At 43.0% G+C, this 19,885-nt stretch overlaps 1 protein-coding gene across 2 annotated transcripts; it reads left to right on the plus strand.

Moving 5' to 3' along the window:
* Positions 1-852: 852 nt before the first annotated feature.
* On the plus strand, positions 853-18,673 carry LOC112068441 (pleckstrin homology domain-containing family N member 1). 2 transcript variants are annotated; one of them, XM_024135600.2, is made up of 15 exons: positions 853-1,038; positions 1,682-1,831; positions 3,472-3,552; positions 4,494-4,584; positions 8,604-8,740; positions 9,332-9,481; positions 11,338-11,418; positions 11,766-11,841; positions 11,971-12,116; positions 12,587-12,805; positions 14,252-14,488; positions 15,078-15,251; positions 15,626-15,844; positions 16,538-16,598; positions 17,608-18,673. In XM_024135600.2, exons 1-15 carry the CDS (start codon positions 859-861, stop codon positions 17,793-17,795), a joined length of 2,190 nt encoding a protein of 729 aa, XP_023991368.2. In that variant the 5' UTR covers positions 853-858; the 3' UTR covers positions 17,796-18,673. The 2 variants fall into 2 exon arrangements, with proteins under 2 accessions (XP_023991368.2, XP_023991369.2); XM_024135601.2 differs by having other exon boundaries at positions 9,335-9,481.
* Positions 18,674-19,885: the final 1,212 nt, after the last annotated feature.

The raw sequence follows: 19,885 nt of genomic DNA on the forward strand, positions 1-19,885 counted from the left end.
AGGTATTCCCTACAGAGCCAAGCGAGTGAATGTGAATGCCAATCCAGTGACACAAAGAATGCTAGGTTCACAACTACCTGTCTATCATCTGCATTCCTCTTTGAATTGACATTTCTGGACTGCGTCAGACAGTGTACACGACATATTGTTCTATTCAGATCTCAAAGAACAAGAACCGGCAAAATTGGGATCTCTTTATTTGATGATTGATGCTTGCCAGTCATGTTCGTCAGTTATCAGATACTGATCCGAAGTTGATTCCCACATAGCGCGAACAATGTCTTTTTTGTTATGCTAACTACATTCAGATTGGACACAGGGAGATAGACTCGAGGGAGATTGTAAAAGTTGACTCCGTCTGTTATCAATGCACCGCAAAAGCTTCGTTATYAAGATGTGACACTAATGATAACAGATGGGGGTCAGTCGTGACAAAGGAAGACATTGAAGCCTGATTGATCTATTCATGCCCTGCCTATCTCAGACACAAGCCCCGATTGTTCTGCTCATTTAAATTGGTGATGTTGAACGGAACTGACAAGGGGGTTCCTGGTCAATTGAGATGACACGATGAGACACAAACCATGTTTCGACAGTCATTAAGCTGTCAAGGGAAAAAAAAGAGCAAAGGTTGGATTGGAATGGGAACTTGACCACTTGGAGAAACCAGAGAAAAAAAGGCCAGATTTACAATGCGACACCAAGCTGTTTTTTTACACTTCACACACTTTCAAAACAAAAACCAGACAAGAGAACTCTTCAGAAAGAAACACATTTGTCTTGAACTCATTGTTTTTATCTGCCATTGGGAACCCAACTGGTAGCACAGCAAGCAGATAGGCTAGGCTACATGCCTGTATGGTAAACATGGGAGAGCAAGTTCTAACACATGCTTCTCTCCTCCCTCCCCTCACTCTCCTCCCTCCCTTCCCTCTCCTCCCGAGCAGCAGCCGCTTGTTTCGTAAAAATAATCCCCAGGAAGGACAGGAGAAGTCCAACAGCATCATCAATATCCTCTGCACTGTCACCCCGAGGAAGGTAGGGACTGCTGAAAATATGCATCTCTCTCTCTACCGTAGACATATTTCATTAACGTACACAAATATTTCATGTCATATTGTCTCATCTCACCATGTCAGACAACACACTTACTATGTCCGTACCTGTATACAGTATATATCTATCTAAAATGAGCTACCCTTCTGTCCCTGTACCTTTGGACCCAGAAAAGTGTTCTCCTACAGGGACAACCAAATAACCCTTTAAGAAAACACATTACCTRTACGTTAGTCTTGTCTTAATAACAAGCAAACTTATTTAACCTTTTACTGTAGTGGGCTAAATCAAGGTCACACCGAGTGATTATTGGTCGTCTTATACAAGTCTACTTTGAAACAAAAGTAGACTTTTGAATAAGGAGACACCTGTACCATGTCAGATGTAGAGTTAAAATGTATTACATTTTGAGTTTGCATCCCAATATTACACTTTATATACATCACAGAAGACTGAAATATAACAAAACTGTTTGACACTTTATTAATGATGTAAATATGAAAAATATTAATAACATTCCACCCATGGGGCCAAAGAGGGCGCTTTTGGTCATTGACTACAGGAAAGGGCTACGTTATTTTGTTGTGTACAGCGGTCTAATGGTCATTGACATTGTCGGTTGCAGGAAATGACCCATAAAGACCTGCAGACGATTGAGAACGTTAAATTCCCTTACGACCCGGTCCACGGCTGGAAGAAGAGCAGCATCAATGTCAAGAACTACGGCAGAATGGTCCACCATTCTAAAGTCCGTTTCCGCTTTCTGCACTGCCAGGTGAGACACACAGACATGCACACACGCACCAACTTGGTCTCGGGGCAATTCGTATTATTCTGTACGTAAATCAGTGACACTCCATTTAGTGTGATATGTTACATTACCTCAAGGTTATATTTAAGCAATAAGGCCCGAGGGGGTGTGGTATATTGACATATATCACAAACCCCCGAGGTGCTTTACTGCTATTATAAACTGGTTCCAACGTAATTGGAGCAGTAAAAATAAATGTTTTGTCATACCCGTGGGATACGGTCTGATATACCACGGCTTTCAACCTATCAGCATTCAGGGCTCGAACCACTGACTTATTGGAAAGGTAGCATCCTATGACGGTGCCATGTTGAAAGTCACTGAGCTCTTCAGTAAGGCCATTCTACTGCCAATGTTTGTCTATGGAGATTGCATGGCTGTGTGCTCAATTGTATACACCTGTCAGCAACGGGTGTAGCTGAAATGGCCAAATTCACTAATGTGAAGGGGTGTCCACATACCTTTGTATATATAGTGTATTTAACTAACTACATTGATGAAACAACGATAAAGTACAATAAACATATCTCCACACAGTCACTGTGATAAATGAGGTATTTAAACAAGCCTCAGCCCCACAGTGAAACAGCGTGTTAGTCACCCCGACGGGAGGTGAACCAAACAAACAGGTGGAGGGGACAGGATGTAGCCTATGCTCTGTGGCAGTGTGAAGCGCTTAGCTAACGCTTAGCTAACATTGACGCGGTGACCGGCAGTGATGAATCAAAACAGGGTTCAGCTTAGGGGACCTGTGTTTGAACATGCTGAGGGGAAACACCTCCCTGAGACAAACTCAGGGCTGATCTCGGAACAGGTATATGGAAAAACAGGCGCCCAACCGTGGGAATCTGTCACAGATGCAACCATGCTGTCAAGAAGAGGGAGAGAAAAAAAGGTTGAAAGAATGGAGTGTTGGATGAGGTCATAGGAGAAAGAACACATTGTTTGGTAACTCAATGCAATGTCGAACGCAAAGCGAGGAAGTATTTCTTCACTATTTTGTTGAAAAAGAGGTGAACCCTAAAACAGTTGAGGGCTAGGCTTGTCAAATGTCAGGAAGTGATTGTAAATCACAAGTGGCTCTTTGGGAAATCCCACAAGTCCTCATAATAACACAAGTCCTTATAATCCAAGTCCCAGCACACAACTTCCTATAGGTGTAAAATGACAGTCAAATCAACGTTGACAGCATTATAGGATCATTAAGAATAAGACCAACCCGTTAGAAACACAGGATGTTGTTGACAGGACAACATCCTGTCAAACAGGATGTTAGGCTCTGGTCAAAAGTAGTGTAATTTATAAGGAATAGGGTGCCATTTAGGACACATCAATTGCACTGGGTCAAGACGCCACTCCTTTTGATCATCAGAGAAACAGAGTGCAGATGTCTGTGTAGAAACAAAGATGATGTTGCCCCTCAGGACCACCGTGATAAACATATAGTCATAACGTGATATTCCAGTTGGTGTTATTAGACCAGCTGAAAGTAGATTCTGGGATTCTGGTGTTATACTGTTCTGGCTTCAAGTTCCAGACCTTAAATCCTGCATAGATTGGGTTTGACGATATCGGCTATGACCTCTCTCTCTCTCTCTCTGCAGGATGTGCATGACTGCTACCTGGACCTTTTCCAGACACACCTTCATTTCGTCTCCAACAACACCACTGGACTCACCTACCAGGTGAGGCTTTCCAGCCAACTGTTTTTCAAAGGCTGCCATTACGTTATCTATGGATATATTGCTGTCAAAATGTTGTAAATGAATGAGTGATGATCGCAAATCACTGAAATGGTGAGAAAATGTTCACCATGACGCAGTAATGTCAGTGCAGTGATTGTAAGTCCCTCTGTAGAAGAGCATCCGCTAAATGACTAAAATGTAACGGCTGCATCGTTCTCAATCTCTGTTATGCCTCGAGACACACGTTCCTTGCCAACGGCTTGTGTGTTGGTAAACATAATGTGTATGATTCTGTCTCCTAAACCTGTCTCGCAAAGTATGAGCAGTCATGAATCACTGTGGTACAGTGTCTATGTTTTGTTAGCACTAGACTCGCACCAGACTCAGTGACAGGATGGGAAGCTGCTGGATATTGGATATTAGTCATTGAGTAAATGATGACAAATGTAAGGCCTGATGCAATCATAAATGCACCTGGCTGGCTTTAGTTTCAAGCCAACTAATAGCGATATTTGCGGAAATTAGAAATGTAATTAGATTGAAATCTTTTACAAAAGGAAAACACAAGACCGGACTACGATATCGTCACTATTGGACCAAAACCGTGTATCTCCKAAACTGAAACAAATTATGATCATAAAATCACCAAACTTCAGAAGCTATTTTGAAAACATTTTCTCGGTCCTAGAGTCATAAAATGTTCAGAGTACATAAAGGGGAGTGGCTGATTTCAATTCATATAGGTTCGAAAATGTTATTGTTCCTTAAGTTTACAGAGAATGGAGAATGGCAAAAATGAAGTTATGATGTACAGTACGCTTGAAAAACAGTGTACCCCATCCTTTCTATATAGTATATTTCTATGGTCCCGACAATGATACTGTATGATGAAATGGAATGATTGAACGACTAAGATTTGACTTGTGTTTTGTGCTGTGCAGGGGACTCTTCCTCTGAAAGAGCTCACCATCTGCAACCTGCAGGAAAACTGTAACTCCAGCCAACCCCAGGAATTTGCATTACAGATCAACGGTGAGTTGGCCTTTTACTTGAAAGGAAGTTAACTTCATGTGCTCGTGGTATTCAGAACTGGGACAGCATGGAGCGCTGAAATGTTGCAATCGTCTGTTTTATATTTTCTATTGACTATAGCCAATCAGTCTGTGTTGAGTTGCCATTGGATCGTCTTGTAGGCTATTTATAGTTGTTTATGATTCAAAGGCCAGCTTCAAGCTTCTCTGTAACTCAGTGGTGCGGTAGGCAAGGTTTAATTCTCAACATGTGAGACAAAAATGTAGGAATGTTGGTTCACATTTGCATAAAAACACCGATATTGTGGTGTCCAAATTCCCGTCTTCTTTCGACCAGTCTCAAAGTTACTTGAGATGCGTGCACATAACTCGACTGTCACGGAAATCTTGTATTGCTGTCAATGGATGACGTGTGCAAAAACATGACGTAAAGCGCACGGTTCTCAAGTTTCATTTCTCTCACAGCAAAGACAGACAGAGCCCACATTCACTTTCACGATCCCAAGCCGAACATCACATGCTATTTTCAATTYGTGGCGTTTCCCATGTTCTGACGTTCCGGTGATTCAAAAGTGCCATGACCCCTTTCACCTCCCCTCAACCACCAAAAACTAACTAGAGTTGCCCCTCTCTGCTCTCGGTCAGGGCGCCAAGCCTCTCTTGAAGGCCCCACTTGTTAAACGACAGGTGCCCCTGAACTCTCTCAGCTGTCGAGGCAGAAAGGCCAGGGCCCGCTCTCAGCCCTGTGAAGACATATAATCTATAGCACATTCCAGGGGCACCCTAATTAACYCCTACTAGTTTGGCCTCTTAGGATCTGGGCCCGTATCCACAAACATCTCAAAGTAGGAGTGCTGATCTAGGATCTGTCCATGTAATCTTATTAATTACTAGCTTAAAGGCAAAACTGATCCTAGATCAGCACTCCTTCTTTGAGAGGCTTTGCCCTGATCTCCAAATGTTCAAGGACTTCATTATCAACTTCACTGTGTCTTTGATAATGATGACCAAAAATAGTTGTACGCCAAATTTGAGCATGGTTGCCATATCTGATGTGCCTTAGTCAGCTTCTCTATTGTCTGTTCTATGGCATGACAATGAAGGTCAACGGAGTTGGTTAAAGCACAGAGATACCTGATAACTGGGCTAGAGTTGTAATGGTTTGGGATTGATAATGTGTTTGATAATGGGATCTTCGTTGTTTCTCTGAATCCAACATGACACTAATATGATACTTGTTGTAGACACATGAAGTCAGCTCAAGTCCTGGAGAATTCGAAGTCTCTTTATTTGTATTTCTTTATAATTCCCAAAATGTTTTCTTTGTTACGCATGGCCAAAACATACTTCACATTCAGAGATACTTCTTGGAACAAACTGACTTAATAAAATATTGTGTTTCAGATGTTTTCCCTGTTCTGAGAGAGCCTTTATTTACCTAGAGGGAGGCTGCAGTGCACTTGACTGGAAACACATGTAGAGTTAGCGTGACGAAACTCTGAGTCAAGTGAGAGATTGTGCTCAGCAGCGATATCTCAGAATGAAAATCTTTCACATCTTCCTCATTGCTACACGGATGAATCAGCTTTCCTGTAAGCCCCAACAGGAGTTGACTTAGCATGATGGATAGGCACACGTACAATCCCGTATACTGCCCTAGAAAGTCCCGGGAAGTTCCTACAAAGATTTAGTTAGGGTCATGTCGCAACAGTCATAACTTGAGTAAGTCTGTTTATTCATATTTTTGTATTCTGATAGACATGCATTTGAAATGAGAGGGGGAGGAAACAGATGAGAGGGCAACACAGCCAGGAAAGTGTGGCGAAGGGAAGGAAGTGGGAGCTGGACACAATGGGCTCAGAAGTCCGGAGTCGACAGCGATACCCGTAGTCCAGACTCTCGCACTCCTATAAGTCAGTTAAGAACACTTAATAACAACAGCCAGACCACTAACGAGGTGGACAGGTCAGAACAATAGGCCTAGGCTCCAGAATTAACCTGTCATACTCTCTGTCAGGCTTTCTCCGTCCTCACTTGACCCGTGGAAAAATGCCTAAATCGAGGGAGTGTCATGATCAAGGGCAAAAATGAAAGCTGGAATGAATAGAAAGAAGATCTACAAATAAGAGCAGCAAGGCTGCCGATTAGGGAACAGTCAGCTGGCAAGGCAAGCATTCCTGACAATCAAGGCCAGCCCTAGCCTTTTGGGGGCCCAAGACAAGATTTGGTGGAAGGGGGGAAAACTTTTTAGTGGCCTTCTCTTGACGGCTGAGAGAAATATTTAAGTTTTAAAGTAAATATCCTGCAGTTCTACACTTTTTGCCATGGGGCGGAGAGAACATTTAGCAATTTTATAACACATTTCCTGCAATTATTCCCATTTTGCCATAGGGTGGAGAGAAATTTGTGCAGTTTTAAAGCTAATTTCCTGATATTCTAAAGACTGCCATGATTTATGCCATGTTAATGATATTGAGTGATTGTCAGTAACTGACATAACAAGAGAAAAACAGCTAACGCACAGCCACACGTTGAACTTGCACTTTGTGTATTCTACTATTCCAACTCTCCAAAGTAAGTTGAGAGCAGTTCCTAAGCAATCGCTTATGTCACTTATGCCTGGGGCCTGCCCTGCTAACAATAACGAGGGCGTGGGAATGGGAATGGAATGAAAGAGGCTATCTCGCCTGTTATCTTTGGTATGTGTAGGGCTGATAAAGGGAGATTCCAGCTCTTTTAACATCAGGTTCTGTAGGCTACATTCCTCTTGGGAAGGAAGGCGGTCTGGAGGAAGGTGGGCTTTACTTCTCCGCTAGGTGAGCTGTTGGGAGGCTAAAGAGAGCAGGGGGCCATATGTGTCAAGCATCTCAAAGTAGAAGTGGTGATTTAGGACCAGTTTTACCTTTTAGATCATAATGAATAAGATCACATGGACATGGGGGACCTGATCCTAGATCAGCAGTCATGCTCTGAGATGCTTTATGAATACGGGCGCAGGTCACTCACGCTATCCTGTAATGGTTTACATGTATAGTGCATTCGGAAAGTATTCAGACCCCTTGACATTTCCCACATTTTGTTACGTTACAGCCTTATTCTAAAATTAATTCAATAATTTTTCCCTCATCAATGTACACACATACCCCAGAACGACAAAGTGAAAATAGGTTTTTAGAAATGTTGGCAAATGTATAAAATAAAACAGAAGTACCTTATTTACATAAGTATTCAGACCCTTTGCTATGAGACTGGAAATTGAGCTCAGGTGCATCCTGTTTCCATTGATCATCCTTGAGATGTTTTTACAACTTGATGGGAGTCCACCTGTGGTAAATTCAATTGATTGGACATGATTTGGAAAGGCACACTCCTGTCTATATAWGGTCCCACAGTTGACAGTGCATGTCAGAGCAAAAACCAAGCCATGAGGTCGAAGGKATTATGTCGAGTCACAGATCTGGGGAAGGGTACCAAAAGATTTCTGCAGCATTGAAGGTCCCCAAGAACACAGTGGCCTCCATCGTTCTGTGATATTCCCGTAAAATTATTTTTATACATTTGCAAAAAAATCTGAAAACCATTTACTTGCTTTAAATTATGGGGTATTGTGTGTAAGTCTATGGGAAAAAAATGACAATTTCATTCATGTTAGAATAAGGCTGTAGCGTAACAAAATGTGGAAAAAGTCAAGGGGTCTGAATACTTTCCGAATGCACTGTAAGTCAGTGGTTTCACATGTAACCGAACCTGTTTTGACACTACAGGGGATATTTTGTGGAAGTTTGACAGAATGTGTAATTAACATGACAGGGAGCTCTACTTATTTATATATATTTTTTACATAGTTTCTTTCTGAAATAGCYGGAAACCCAAAAGCTTGATTTACCGGCGACGACAAGCTGCCTTTGGCATAACGTAGAGCTTTCTATTTGTAAATGAATATGGTAGGGCTTCACCCGGAAGCATTGGTGGCCAGCCACTTCTTGACACCTCTGACCCCATGATCTTTGACCCCTGCAGGTGTCAGCCTGAACCCCATCATTGTCTACTGTTCCAACCAGGAGGAGATGGACCTGTGGTTTGGCCTGCTCAAAGAACACATCGAGATCAACGGGGGCACCCCCATTGCACCTCTCGAGACCTACACCAGGGTTAAGGTAATCAAACAATACTGTTTCATTTGTATGACAGGTCAGATGGAATTGAAWGAAAGAAAACCAGTTGAGTAGGCCAACGTAGGAGCTACACCCTGGGTTGATCCTGATGTTAAAAAGTTGTCCATCAACAGGATGTGTTGAGTCATGGCTGTCTCTCCTTGAGGGCATCATGATCCCAGGGAGCGGTCATGACTGTGACTGCACCACGACCACATCACTAGACTCACATTTGCACTGGGTCATAGCTACACCCACATGTGTGGAAAAGGCTGATCACATACATTAAATAGGTGATGAAATACAAGTACAAGGGCACAAAAGCAAAAAAATAATGAATGCTATGTTGCTTCTTCCACCTCCAATAGTAACAGCTGGCGTAGGAACAATTTGTTTCATTATACAGTTGTATACGATATTATTTACGTGTGACTGCGGCACTATTAAATGAGGAAAAGCCCCAAAGTTACGGCAATAATAGCTCATACTGTGGAGAAGTTCTGCTATGTCTTTAATGTTTATCCTTCATAACTGGTGGGGTAAAGTTGATTATTTCCATGCCTCGCTAATGTAAACATGTCTACCTGTTTCTAGCAGAAAGTAGAGGAGAGCACGGAGGGGAGAGAGGAGCTGAGGAACTCTATCAGCAAAGAGCCCATCTATGAGTGGGAGGGTTCTCAGCGTGAGAGTCTGGGGCCCATCACCTATGTGACCAAAGTCCACCTTCAGCACCTCCCATGCCAGGTACAACACCCACCTCACTGAAATGTTATAACCTGTCAAGTTACTGAAACACTATAACCTGTCACTGAAATGTTAGAACCTGTCAAGTTACTGAAACACTATAACCTGTCACTGAAATGTTAGAACCTGCCACTGAAACATTATAGCCACTAAAACATGACGTGTTTTGGCCATCTTCTCTGGAAGTTTGACATTAATATTCAAATATCACTAGAACAAAGAACCCTGAATGCGCACCATCCAGTTGCACATAAACAAAGAAAACATATTAAGACAGATGAATAAGATAGTGTATTCATGGTCTTGACTGCTGCTAAGTCGTTTTGTGAAACTAGACGACCCGTACCCGTACCCTGTAAACCTAACCCTAACCCCTTACCCTAGCTCCTAAGCCTAAACCCAATTCTAACACTAATTCTAACCTTAACCCTAAACCCCCTAGAAATAGCATTTTACCTTGTGGGGACCAACAAAATGTCCCTGGCTGGTAAATTTTTGGTTRGTTTACTATTCTTATGGGGACTTCTGGTCCCCACAAGTATAATTAAACACGTTCACACACATCCACACACACGCACACACACACACAAACACTACATAGTGCATAAGGAGTGGGCGGTGTTGTTTGCTGTGACTTTATACCTTGTGGAAGGGTATGGGCAGTACAGGAGTCTACTACAGTTACTGAGACTCCTACAGAACATGTTACTCTGCTAGCCAAACAAGACAGAAGCCAAAGAAATACATGCTGCCCGTTGCTGACTAGGCTTAATCCTATCAAAAAACATTACTCATGTAGCCTGGGGGTAAATCTGCAAGTTAATGTTTGGTGGGAAATAGCGGTAGGCTGGTTGAAGTTTCCGGGAGGGGAGTTTGAGGGCTTGTAAACTGGGTGTGTGAAAGGCAGTTGCTTGGCTCAAGCAACAACTTGACTCACCTCGCAGCTGTAACGTCAGCTGTCTGTCAGCCACGCACACATGCAAGCACACGCGCTCACACACGGTCTGGGAGATAATAGCCCACTTGCATTTAGCTACTGTTTCACTGTAAGGGCCTTTAATATTTGACACAGAAAGACCAGTAGAACTGTGTGACAGCAACACTGCATCTGACGTGAACACACATTAACTCTAAGACGTGACACGTCATCTTACACCGAACACAAGATACAATCCAAATCAAATCAAATCAAGCTTTATTTACACGGCACACTTCAGACATGGAATGCAAAGCAATGTGCTTCACAGGAAAAAAACGAATAAAAAACAATTAAAATAAAAACGGAAATATTTACTACACAGCAAACATAAGAGGATAAAAAAACTGAAGAATAACATCAACTGAATGACTAAAAAGCACCCTAAGGAAAAGCAAAGCTAAAAAGTTGTGTTGTAAGATCTCTTTTAAGTATGTCCACAGTTTCGGCCCCCCTCAGGCTCTCTGGCAGGTTATTCCAGAGGCTGGGGGCATAATAACTAAAGGCTGCCTCTCTATGCATCTTGGTCCTAGGCTTTGGGATAGTTAAAAGGCCAGTGTCAGAGGACCTGAGGGACCTACTGGGTACATAACTTAAAAGCATGTCTCATGTATTGTGGTGCACAATTATGTGCTCTTTGTCTGGTCTTGTTCAGTACCCATGCTGCAGCATTCTGTATGTTTTGGAGTTGACCAATGGATTTCTTGGGTAGACCAGACAGGAGAGCATTACAGTAGTCAAGCCTGCTTGTAATGAAAGCATGGATGAGTCTCTCTGTATCAGCCTGAGAGACAAACATCCGCACCATGGCGAGATACTGAACATTGAATTAGCTATTGAATGCAGTGAGAGTTGATTGTTGCCATTGTGTCCACTATAGGAGCATAGTGACAGACTACTGGTGATGTACCCCACCACTCTGATCATCCTATCAGAAGAGTGCCACGGCCTGTTCTACAAGGTAATTTTAAAACGTCCCGCTGAACCATGGATAGACTCTTAGCTAGCCTGGTCCCAGATCTGTTTGTGGCATCATGTCAAATCCTTGTCATGCCAAGGAGTTGGCATGAAATCATAAACAGACTGGTACTCAGGCTTACTCTTAGCTGCAGTATAGATATTTAGCATACAGTAGATGTACTGCTCTGACCCTAGTCTCACCTCTAGCTCGTATGAGTCACTCATAGCCTATGACACCTTGATTACACTCAAGGACATACTTTGTCATGTTTGCAATCGTCTCCCTCTGATCTGTCTGTGTGTCAGAAGTGTGTGTAACAGTGTGTGTGTGTGTGTGTGTGATCGCAGGGGAAACTTCCACTCAACATGATCACTGTGACCACACCCTGCCAGGACGTCAAGCCCAATACCTTCATGATCGAAGGTAACTTGACCGCTGAGCTACACTCGTTTTTAAATCTAAATTGCAAATGAAGTTCACTTATTAAGTGCAAATTGCCTCATGCACACTCCAATGAGTGACTGAATCCATGAACTGGCTCTGCTTTCCCAGGCAAGCTGATAAACCCTATCGTGGTGTCCTGTCTTGATAAGAGGGAGTTCTGCGACTGGATCCAGTACTTCAAAGCCTCTGATGTCCCCGTGCTCAGTCCCCCGCCCCCTGTTTATGACATCATCTACACCCCCACGCCGAGAGAGGTGAGACACCCCCCACCGTTAGCTCAGGACCATCCTAGATTAGAACAATAAGAGTTGGAGTCCAAAAATGGATGGAGCAACTAAGGACTCTATCTTTAATTATCCATATAGTGTCTCAGAGTAGGACACTGACTTAGGATCAGTTTCCTCCTATTCATATTCATGATGATCTAAAAGGCAAACTGATCCGAGAGCAGCAATATGTTTGGTAGCCCTGATTTGACTATAGCCTCATTCTATTCTATTGGAACCACTATGGACAGCATTATATTGGAGGCTATTGCCATATCAAGGCTATGCATCTTGCATGAATTTACCCATTCTAAGTGACCTTGTTTTAAGCACGTTGTCTTATTTAGGATCCATTAATGTGCAACTCAAACTATATTCCACCTCAATTTTAACTGTGTTCGACTGTCCGTTTGACTGGTTTCATTTGTTAACACGTCGTGCTGTATTCTTCCAACTAGGCTCCAGAGTTTGACAGGTGGAGTGTGAACAGCCAGAGCCAGGGTCGGAACAGCCAGGGTCGGAACAGCCAGGGTCGGAACAGCCAGGGTCGGAGTGAGTCTCTGAGGCTGGGCCAGTCCCACAGTGGACGGGGGTCAGGGTCTGGATCCCACCACCTCCAGTTCCCTCCCAGACACGAGGACAACCCTCTGTCCCCAGGGTACACAGAACCCCTGTGTGTAAGTGTGCATTTGAACACTTTCTACCAGACCTGGATCAAATACATAGGTCAAATACATTCAGATACTCAAGCTGCGATTGGTTTAGGTTGTCCAGGGCCTGGTTTCCTGATAGCGATGGAACTTACGAGTGTTTTAACGATGCATTGTTCCTATAACGGCCAGAATTGTCATGTGCTTCCCAGAACACCACGTAAAGAGAGCGTTCACAAGTGCATCATTGGAGCATGTGTCAATACTGATAGGATCAAAAGAAAGGCAAGCGCTGATCTTGGATCAGCTTTCTCCATTCAAATCTTACCTTACCATTCGATTTATTCCACAATCCTGATGACGGATCAGCTCCTAGAGCGATATTAGACAACAATTACAGACAGCAGACCACAATTAGCAAAATAAAACTATTAAATTAACATGAAATTGCAAACTCAAAGCTCAATGAAGTACACCTCAAAAAGACAGAGGTCTGCTTTCTACTAAGAAACTAGAGTGAATTTGAGTGTGTACTACTGGTATGCCCACGTAAAGTTATGTACTTTTACGCTACGGAATGTGGTGTTGTAAGGCTCTGCTCTGTGGTGGGGGCATTTACGTAGCTGGTATAAAGCATGTATCTGATGTCCACAGGACTCTATCATGAAAGAGCTTGTTTGTTTTGGTGGAGTTGGGCAGAGCAGTAGGAGCACCTTTCGTTTCCAAAGGTGAATTATTAACCAAGGTCTAGACCGTGCCTCTCCTGTTACAACACAAGCCGACACAAGCTGAAGTCCTGAAGCCTCCCGAAAACGAGATCAAAACATATTTGTTTTTTTCCCTCCGATATAACACCATAAAGACACATTTGACCATAAGAAATGAGGGGCACTTACTCGCTGCCTTAGCAATCAACAGGTTACCTGAGAACAGAGAGATCTCAAGGATCAACAGAAGTGTCGTATGCTATCAAGACCTTGATCGGACTCCCTAAAGAACGAAGGACCCTGTAGACTGGTTGCTCATCCAGCTCTCTGCCCAGAAAACATGTTGTTCTTGGTGTGTGTAGCCTACTTTTAGCTACTGAACTGCACCTCCCCGGTACAAATCAAGATGATTTGAAATCTTCAACTTTCCTTGCTTACACTTTGGCAACGAATAACATCAGCTAGACTTTGGGTGCTATTCAAGCAAAGCAGGAATACAACTTTACTTTTCAGGGCGGGTATAGGAACAATAGCATCATAACAGGTTCGCCAGATTACAGATTTGTTTGAACTCTTTGGGACGATTTCCCGGATCCAAATTAAGCCCTGGACTAAAAAGCATGCTCAATGGAGCATATCTTGGTGCTTTTTAGTTCAGAACGAGACTCCGGGACACCACCCTTTTGTGTTCATTCGTATCACCCCTGTTAGTTTTGATGTTACTGAGCATACTTGACCTTTGCCCTCTGTCTGTGTGTCCTTACAGTACAGTTCCAGTCGGCCCACGTCCACCGAGATGGCTCGACTGGGAAGCCGCAGCAACAGCGTGTCATCCCACACCAGGCCTGAGCGCGACCTCCGACCTTTGTCGCAGTGCTACTCCTCCCCGCAGCGCTGCTCCTACCTCACCCCTGAGGGGCCGGTGTACAACATGCCCTACTCAGGCCTGCACTGTGACCGCGCCAGCACCCAACAGTATCTGGAGAAGGCCCCTCTCGTCAAGGTACTAACTTCAGCCTGGTCGCTAATTTAATTATGGAATATTCCCTCTGGGACTATGCTTTGCTGTTCATCATGTGTGCTATAACCCAAACAGTCTACCGCAAAACAACAGGGCTGTCAGCGGTGTAAAATGATATGTTACAGTACCTCTCCAGCTTAATTCAGCAGATATGTCTTAGGGGAGATATTACCCCATAAGTGCTGGACAGGAAACAACTTTCCGTAACAGCACTCAGGGAGAGCAACCTGTTTTACGCCGCCCCACTAAAGCCACTAAAGACAGATCAGTGTAGCAGGCTAGCGGCATACACTCCACACGAACTCGGACAGTTGTCACGCTAGTAGACTACACCCTCCAACTACCCCCGACCCCTCTGTAGATCATGTCTGAGATTAGCCCCATCTCTCCGCTTGGTAACCCTACCCCAAATCCCAGCACTAAGTATGGCTTAAATGATTAGCGTCTGCTAGTCCCTGAGTGTGAGAGCGCTAGAAAAGAGAATGGCCATTCATGTACTGTGCTGAGAGCAAAGACTGACTGTGAGTGACGGAATAATAATGATAACCGCTGGAAATCCCTGTGTGATCAGTCCAACAGCTGGAGCACTCCACAGACGTCCCTGAAGTACGTGTCGCTTTCTGCCCCCCAACGGCACTCGGACATGTGCGCCCCCCGGCAGCCCCTGTCGCCCCTGTATGACGAGCCCTGCACCCCTGACATCTATGCGCAGGAGGAGGAGAGCCGGCTCAGGCAGCAGCCAGCGGTAAGTGGGTCATGATACTGGATTCAGACGTCTCAGTTTACACCACAAGCGCACCCGGGAATTTAAGTTTTGTGTCTAGACTCTAGTCTCAGCATTGACACATTGGCAGGGTTGAGGTCCATTTCTCTTCAGTGGCTGTATATGCATGACTGTCATTGGACAGATACTTCATCCAATTAATAAATGCTCTAAATGTAAATTGGGACATTTAATTTCAAAACATTTTCCATGTTAAATTCCTTTCAATCAATCAAATCTATGTGGCCCTTTTAACATTTATCACAAAGCACTTTACTACTTTAATTCTACTTCTATTGCTACTACCAATTTGACCTGATGGCTTTCTAATGCTCTCTTCCTCTGACCCTCAACAGCAGTGTGTGAGAGGACCACCACAGCAGCAGCAGGACCCTCATCTCCTACCCTCCTCCTTCCAGCTGCGCACCCCTCCCCTGGGCAAGCGCTGCCGCAGGAGTCTCGTACTCATCCAGGGCCAGGGGCTGGAGATGGAGGGCCCTCAGGGGCCAGACCAGAAAGCTAAGGCCGTCTCCAGACTGAGGCTGCTGCCTGCACCCAAAGCAGTGCAAGAGGAGGTGAGAAACTGAAACTCAATGACTCACCTTCACAAAGCGTGAATGCTGATCCTAGATCCCTCCTACTCTGAGACACTTTATCTATACGGGCCAATGCGACTTACAGTGTGGAGTTGTAAATGCGATATTTATTTGACCTTATATGTATGGTAAGCATGTGGCCGGGATTCAATCCAAACTTTGTTGTAGCATTGTAGCGCTTGACATTCAAAGGTCATTTCTAATGAGAACTTGGGACCATAAGGTTCTATCTTCATTTTTGTCAAAATTATAGTTATTGACATAGCGTTGTTCTGTTCAATGTTCTCTACCTATTTAGTACTCTAAATATCCCAATTCATGTTGTTTAATAAAAAGAATGCAAGATAAAGAATGCTGACACCATTCAAACCAATGAGGGTTCGGACCTTAAAAGCCAATTATCTCAGGATCATCTTTGTGCAGATATAACCTTGTATTCCCAAGCTCTCGAATTAAGCCGACATCTGCAGCCTTTACCTTGAATGCAATCTCCACAAACACAGAAACATTGCCTTTAAAAGGCACATAGTTAATGCTTTATGGATCAATCATATTTATTTTGAATACTGTGGGTATAATCTCCATTTGTTGTACTCTATAATAATCCTCTCTAAAGTACTATTTGTTGTTCTTGTACATGTGAAGCAACTTTGTGTCCTCATCTTTTGACAGAGGGTCTTCCCCGTGATGCCTGCTATGAACACCACCCAGATGCTATATGGTTTCTCCTCAGGTAAGAATGTCAAGCATGCTCATGTAAACTTGCACACTGCACTCACAATGGAACAACATTCTTCACCTTGTACTGGTAGGACCAGAGAATTATACTATGTTATGCTATGTTTTAAAACTGAAACAGCAAATAAGTTGGTTACCTTTAGCTTACTATGTATTTAGCATTTCTTTCTGACAAAAAAAAAGGAATGCTCACCATTTCAAACCTCTCTATGATATTGTCACATCGTAAATCACACACTTAAATCCCACTCAAATCAGCCTTAGTTGGTAACAATTTACTTCAAAATCCTCAATGACACAGAATTCAATTCATAGGGGGACTGTAGTTTTACCACTTCCAAGAAAAACAAGGCATATTTACACATACAGTTTAGGCCAGTATAGTATAGAACGTTAGACTATTGGACTGGGTGTGTCTGTCACTGTCAGCATGCAGTCAGACAGGCTATCTCTGCAGAGAGAAAAGTGCAGGAAATGCAGAGATGTGCCAATGAAATGGAGCTTAGGCCAGCTTTAAATGCCATGTGTGCAGGTGTCTCATGGGGGGAAATCCAGTGTAAGAGAACACTGTTCCAGACAGGGTTACTACCAGCTGTGATTGACAGCACACAACTGGGCAAGGGCTACTCTCTATAGCTCATATCTAATGGTCCTTTTATCTAATATGAAAACAGGATGGGTTTTAAGAGGTTATCTCCAAATATAACCCACTATATAATTGGATATTAGGACATTCCCGGTGATCATTTCAAGCTTTGCACAATTCCCAGGAGAAAACGGAGGACAAACGTGGGTGATGTTGTATAGGCATGCCACAGTACTGGTTTTACAGTACAGTACGATTGTATGTTAAGCCGAAGACGGCAGTTCACACACACCATGAGAGAGTTATATACATTGGACCTGGTCCAAAAGTGTTTCCCAATCTGGGCGAGGTCTTATATTCCTCTTCTTCTACTGCTATAAAACTAAAAGCCTGGGAATCGTTTCTCTTGTCCCCACAGATCACAACTCGTACCTTGAGCCATCTGAGCCAGATGACCAGCAAATGGACTATGACAACATTTGGGAGTATGACTGCAATACTGGGATGATTCAGCCCATGTCTGGAATTTCGCCACACCGGACGGGATTAGACTTCGGGGCCAGAGGCCTGGGTGCCATGGCTACCAACCAGCAGAGATGGTTATAAAACCAAACAATGGACTGGCGCTCGTCTGGACGTGTGCAAACAACAGATCCCCATCAGAGAGCCATAAAAAAAACACTGTGGAAGCTCACTACTGCATATCATGCTTGTGTCCCAAATGGCACCCTATTCCCTATTCAGTGCACTGGGCTCCGTTTAAAAGTCATGCTCTGTATAGGGAATAGGGTGCCATCTGAGACTCACACCATATTATCCACAAACCTCATGAACAATGTATTTGTCAGATATTCAGTAGTCAGAAGAATGTTTTATGTGGGTGTGATAAGAGTACGGTATTTGTATTTAAGCTGCACTACTGTACTGTATGTTAACGCAGATACACATGATTCAGCAAAATCACTTTCCCACACAACAGTATGAAAAGGTAGGAAACAGCCTACCACTGCCTGATATTGTAGCATTAATGAAAGTGCAAAATGTACATAGTTTTTAACCGTGGGCGCTTGAAAATGTATTTTTTTCCCCTACTGTGTGTAGGCTACTGTGCACTGCATTGGGCTTCATATTTTACATTTTGTGAGTTTTTGTACTATTTATGAGCATTTTCTTGAATACCGTCCTGTTTCCATGCTTTTTTATTGTGTTAACCTTTTGATTCGTATACTATATGATTTTTATATTCTATCCTCAGACGACTTGTCTTTGGTTGTAAGCTGTAAAAAGCATTCCACAAAGCTAAAAACAACATTTGTATTATTTATTCAATGTTCTGAAATCACAAAGCAAACTTTGAGGGCTTAAAAGGACTTTCTGCATTGTGCTACTACCTCTGCAAAATGTTGCTCTTCTTTCTGTGGCTTGTTTCTTCTACTTTGTTTGAGGTGTTTATTTACAATAAAAAGGACGTTACATTTCTCTTATTCTTGCCCGATGCTTTTAATATCAACTTGTACTGATAATATTTTCTTGATTATACTTGTATTATTTGTAGTGATGTTTAGTAGTAAGTAAACTGAACAAAAATATAAACGCAACATGCAAAAATRTTACAGAGTTACAGATCATATAAGGAATTCAGTCAATTGAAATAAATTCATTAGGCCCTAATCTATTTATTTTACATGACTGGGCAGGGGCGCAGCCATGGGTGGGCCTGGGAGAGCATAAGCCCACCCAGTTGGGTGCCAGTACCACCCACTGGGGAGCCAGGCCCAGCCAATCAGAATTAGTTTTTGCCCACAAAAGGGCTTTATTACAGACAGTTATATTCCTCAGTTTCACCAGCTGGCCCGGTGGCTGGTCTCAGATGTGGAGGTCCTGGGCTGCTGTGGTTACACGTGGTCTGCGGATGTGAGGCTAGTTGGACGTACTGCCAAACTCTCTAAAACGATGTTGGAGGCGGCTTATGGTAGAGAAATGAACATCTGGCAACAGTTATGGTGGATAGTCATTCAGTCAGCATGCCATTTGCAAACTCCCTCAAAACTTCAGACATCTGTGGCATTGTGTTGTGTGACAAAACTGCACATTTTAGAGTGGCCTTTTATTGCCCCCAGCATGAGGTGCACCTGTGTAATGATCATGCTGTTTAGTCAGCTTCTTGATATGCCACACCTGTCAGGTGGCTGGATTATTTTAGCAAAGGAGAAATGCTCACTGACAGGGATGTAAACAAATTAGTGCACCAAATGTGAGAGAAATAAGCTGCGTATGTAACATTTCTGGGATATTTTATTTCAGCTCATGAAACATGGGACCAGCACTTCACATGTTGCGTTTATATTTTTGTTCAGTATAGTTATGACCTGAAACAAGCTAAGACCTTATGTAAATAGGTAACACTTTCATGAACAAGCATTAGAAAACGATTTATAAATGTGTTTAAGCATTACAATTCATTAGCATGTTGTGTAGTATGTATAATAATCAATAAAGCATTTGAAACATTTATGAACATTTATAAGAATTTATAATGGTTCATTAATAAAAGTCAAAGAATTACATTTGAATACGGGTTACGATGATAGAGTACCACTGTACAACAGACAAGCTCCTTTGAACGGAAAGTAGACAATGGATCAGATAGACAATGGATCAGATAGATGTATAAGGAAGATTGACTTCAAATCTGA

The sequence above is a fragment of the Salvelinus sp. IW2-2015 genome, unplaced genomic scaffold (assembly GCF_002910315.2).
Source record: "Salvelinus sp. IW2-2015 unplaced genomic scaffold, ASM291031v2 Un_scaffold516, whole genome shotgun sequence".
NCBI lineage: Eukaryota > Metazoa > Chordata > Actinopteri > Salmoniformes > Salmonidae > Salvelinus > Salvelinus sp. IW2-2015.

Coding starts and splice junctions, on each gene's coding strand:
- LOC112068441 (XM_024135600.2), top strand. CDS start 859: ATGGTAAACATGGGAGAGCAAGTTCTAACACATGCTTCTCTCCTCCCT. Junction 14,489..15,077: donor AGAAGGCCCCTCTCGTCAAG/GTACTAACTTCA, acceptor CTGTGTGATCAG/TCCAACAGCTGGAGCACTCC. Junction 16,599..17,607: donor GCTATATGGTTTCTCCTCAG/GTAAGAATGTCA, acceptor TTGTCCCCACAG/ATCACAACTCGTACCTTGAG.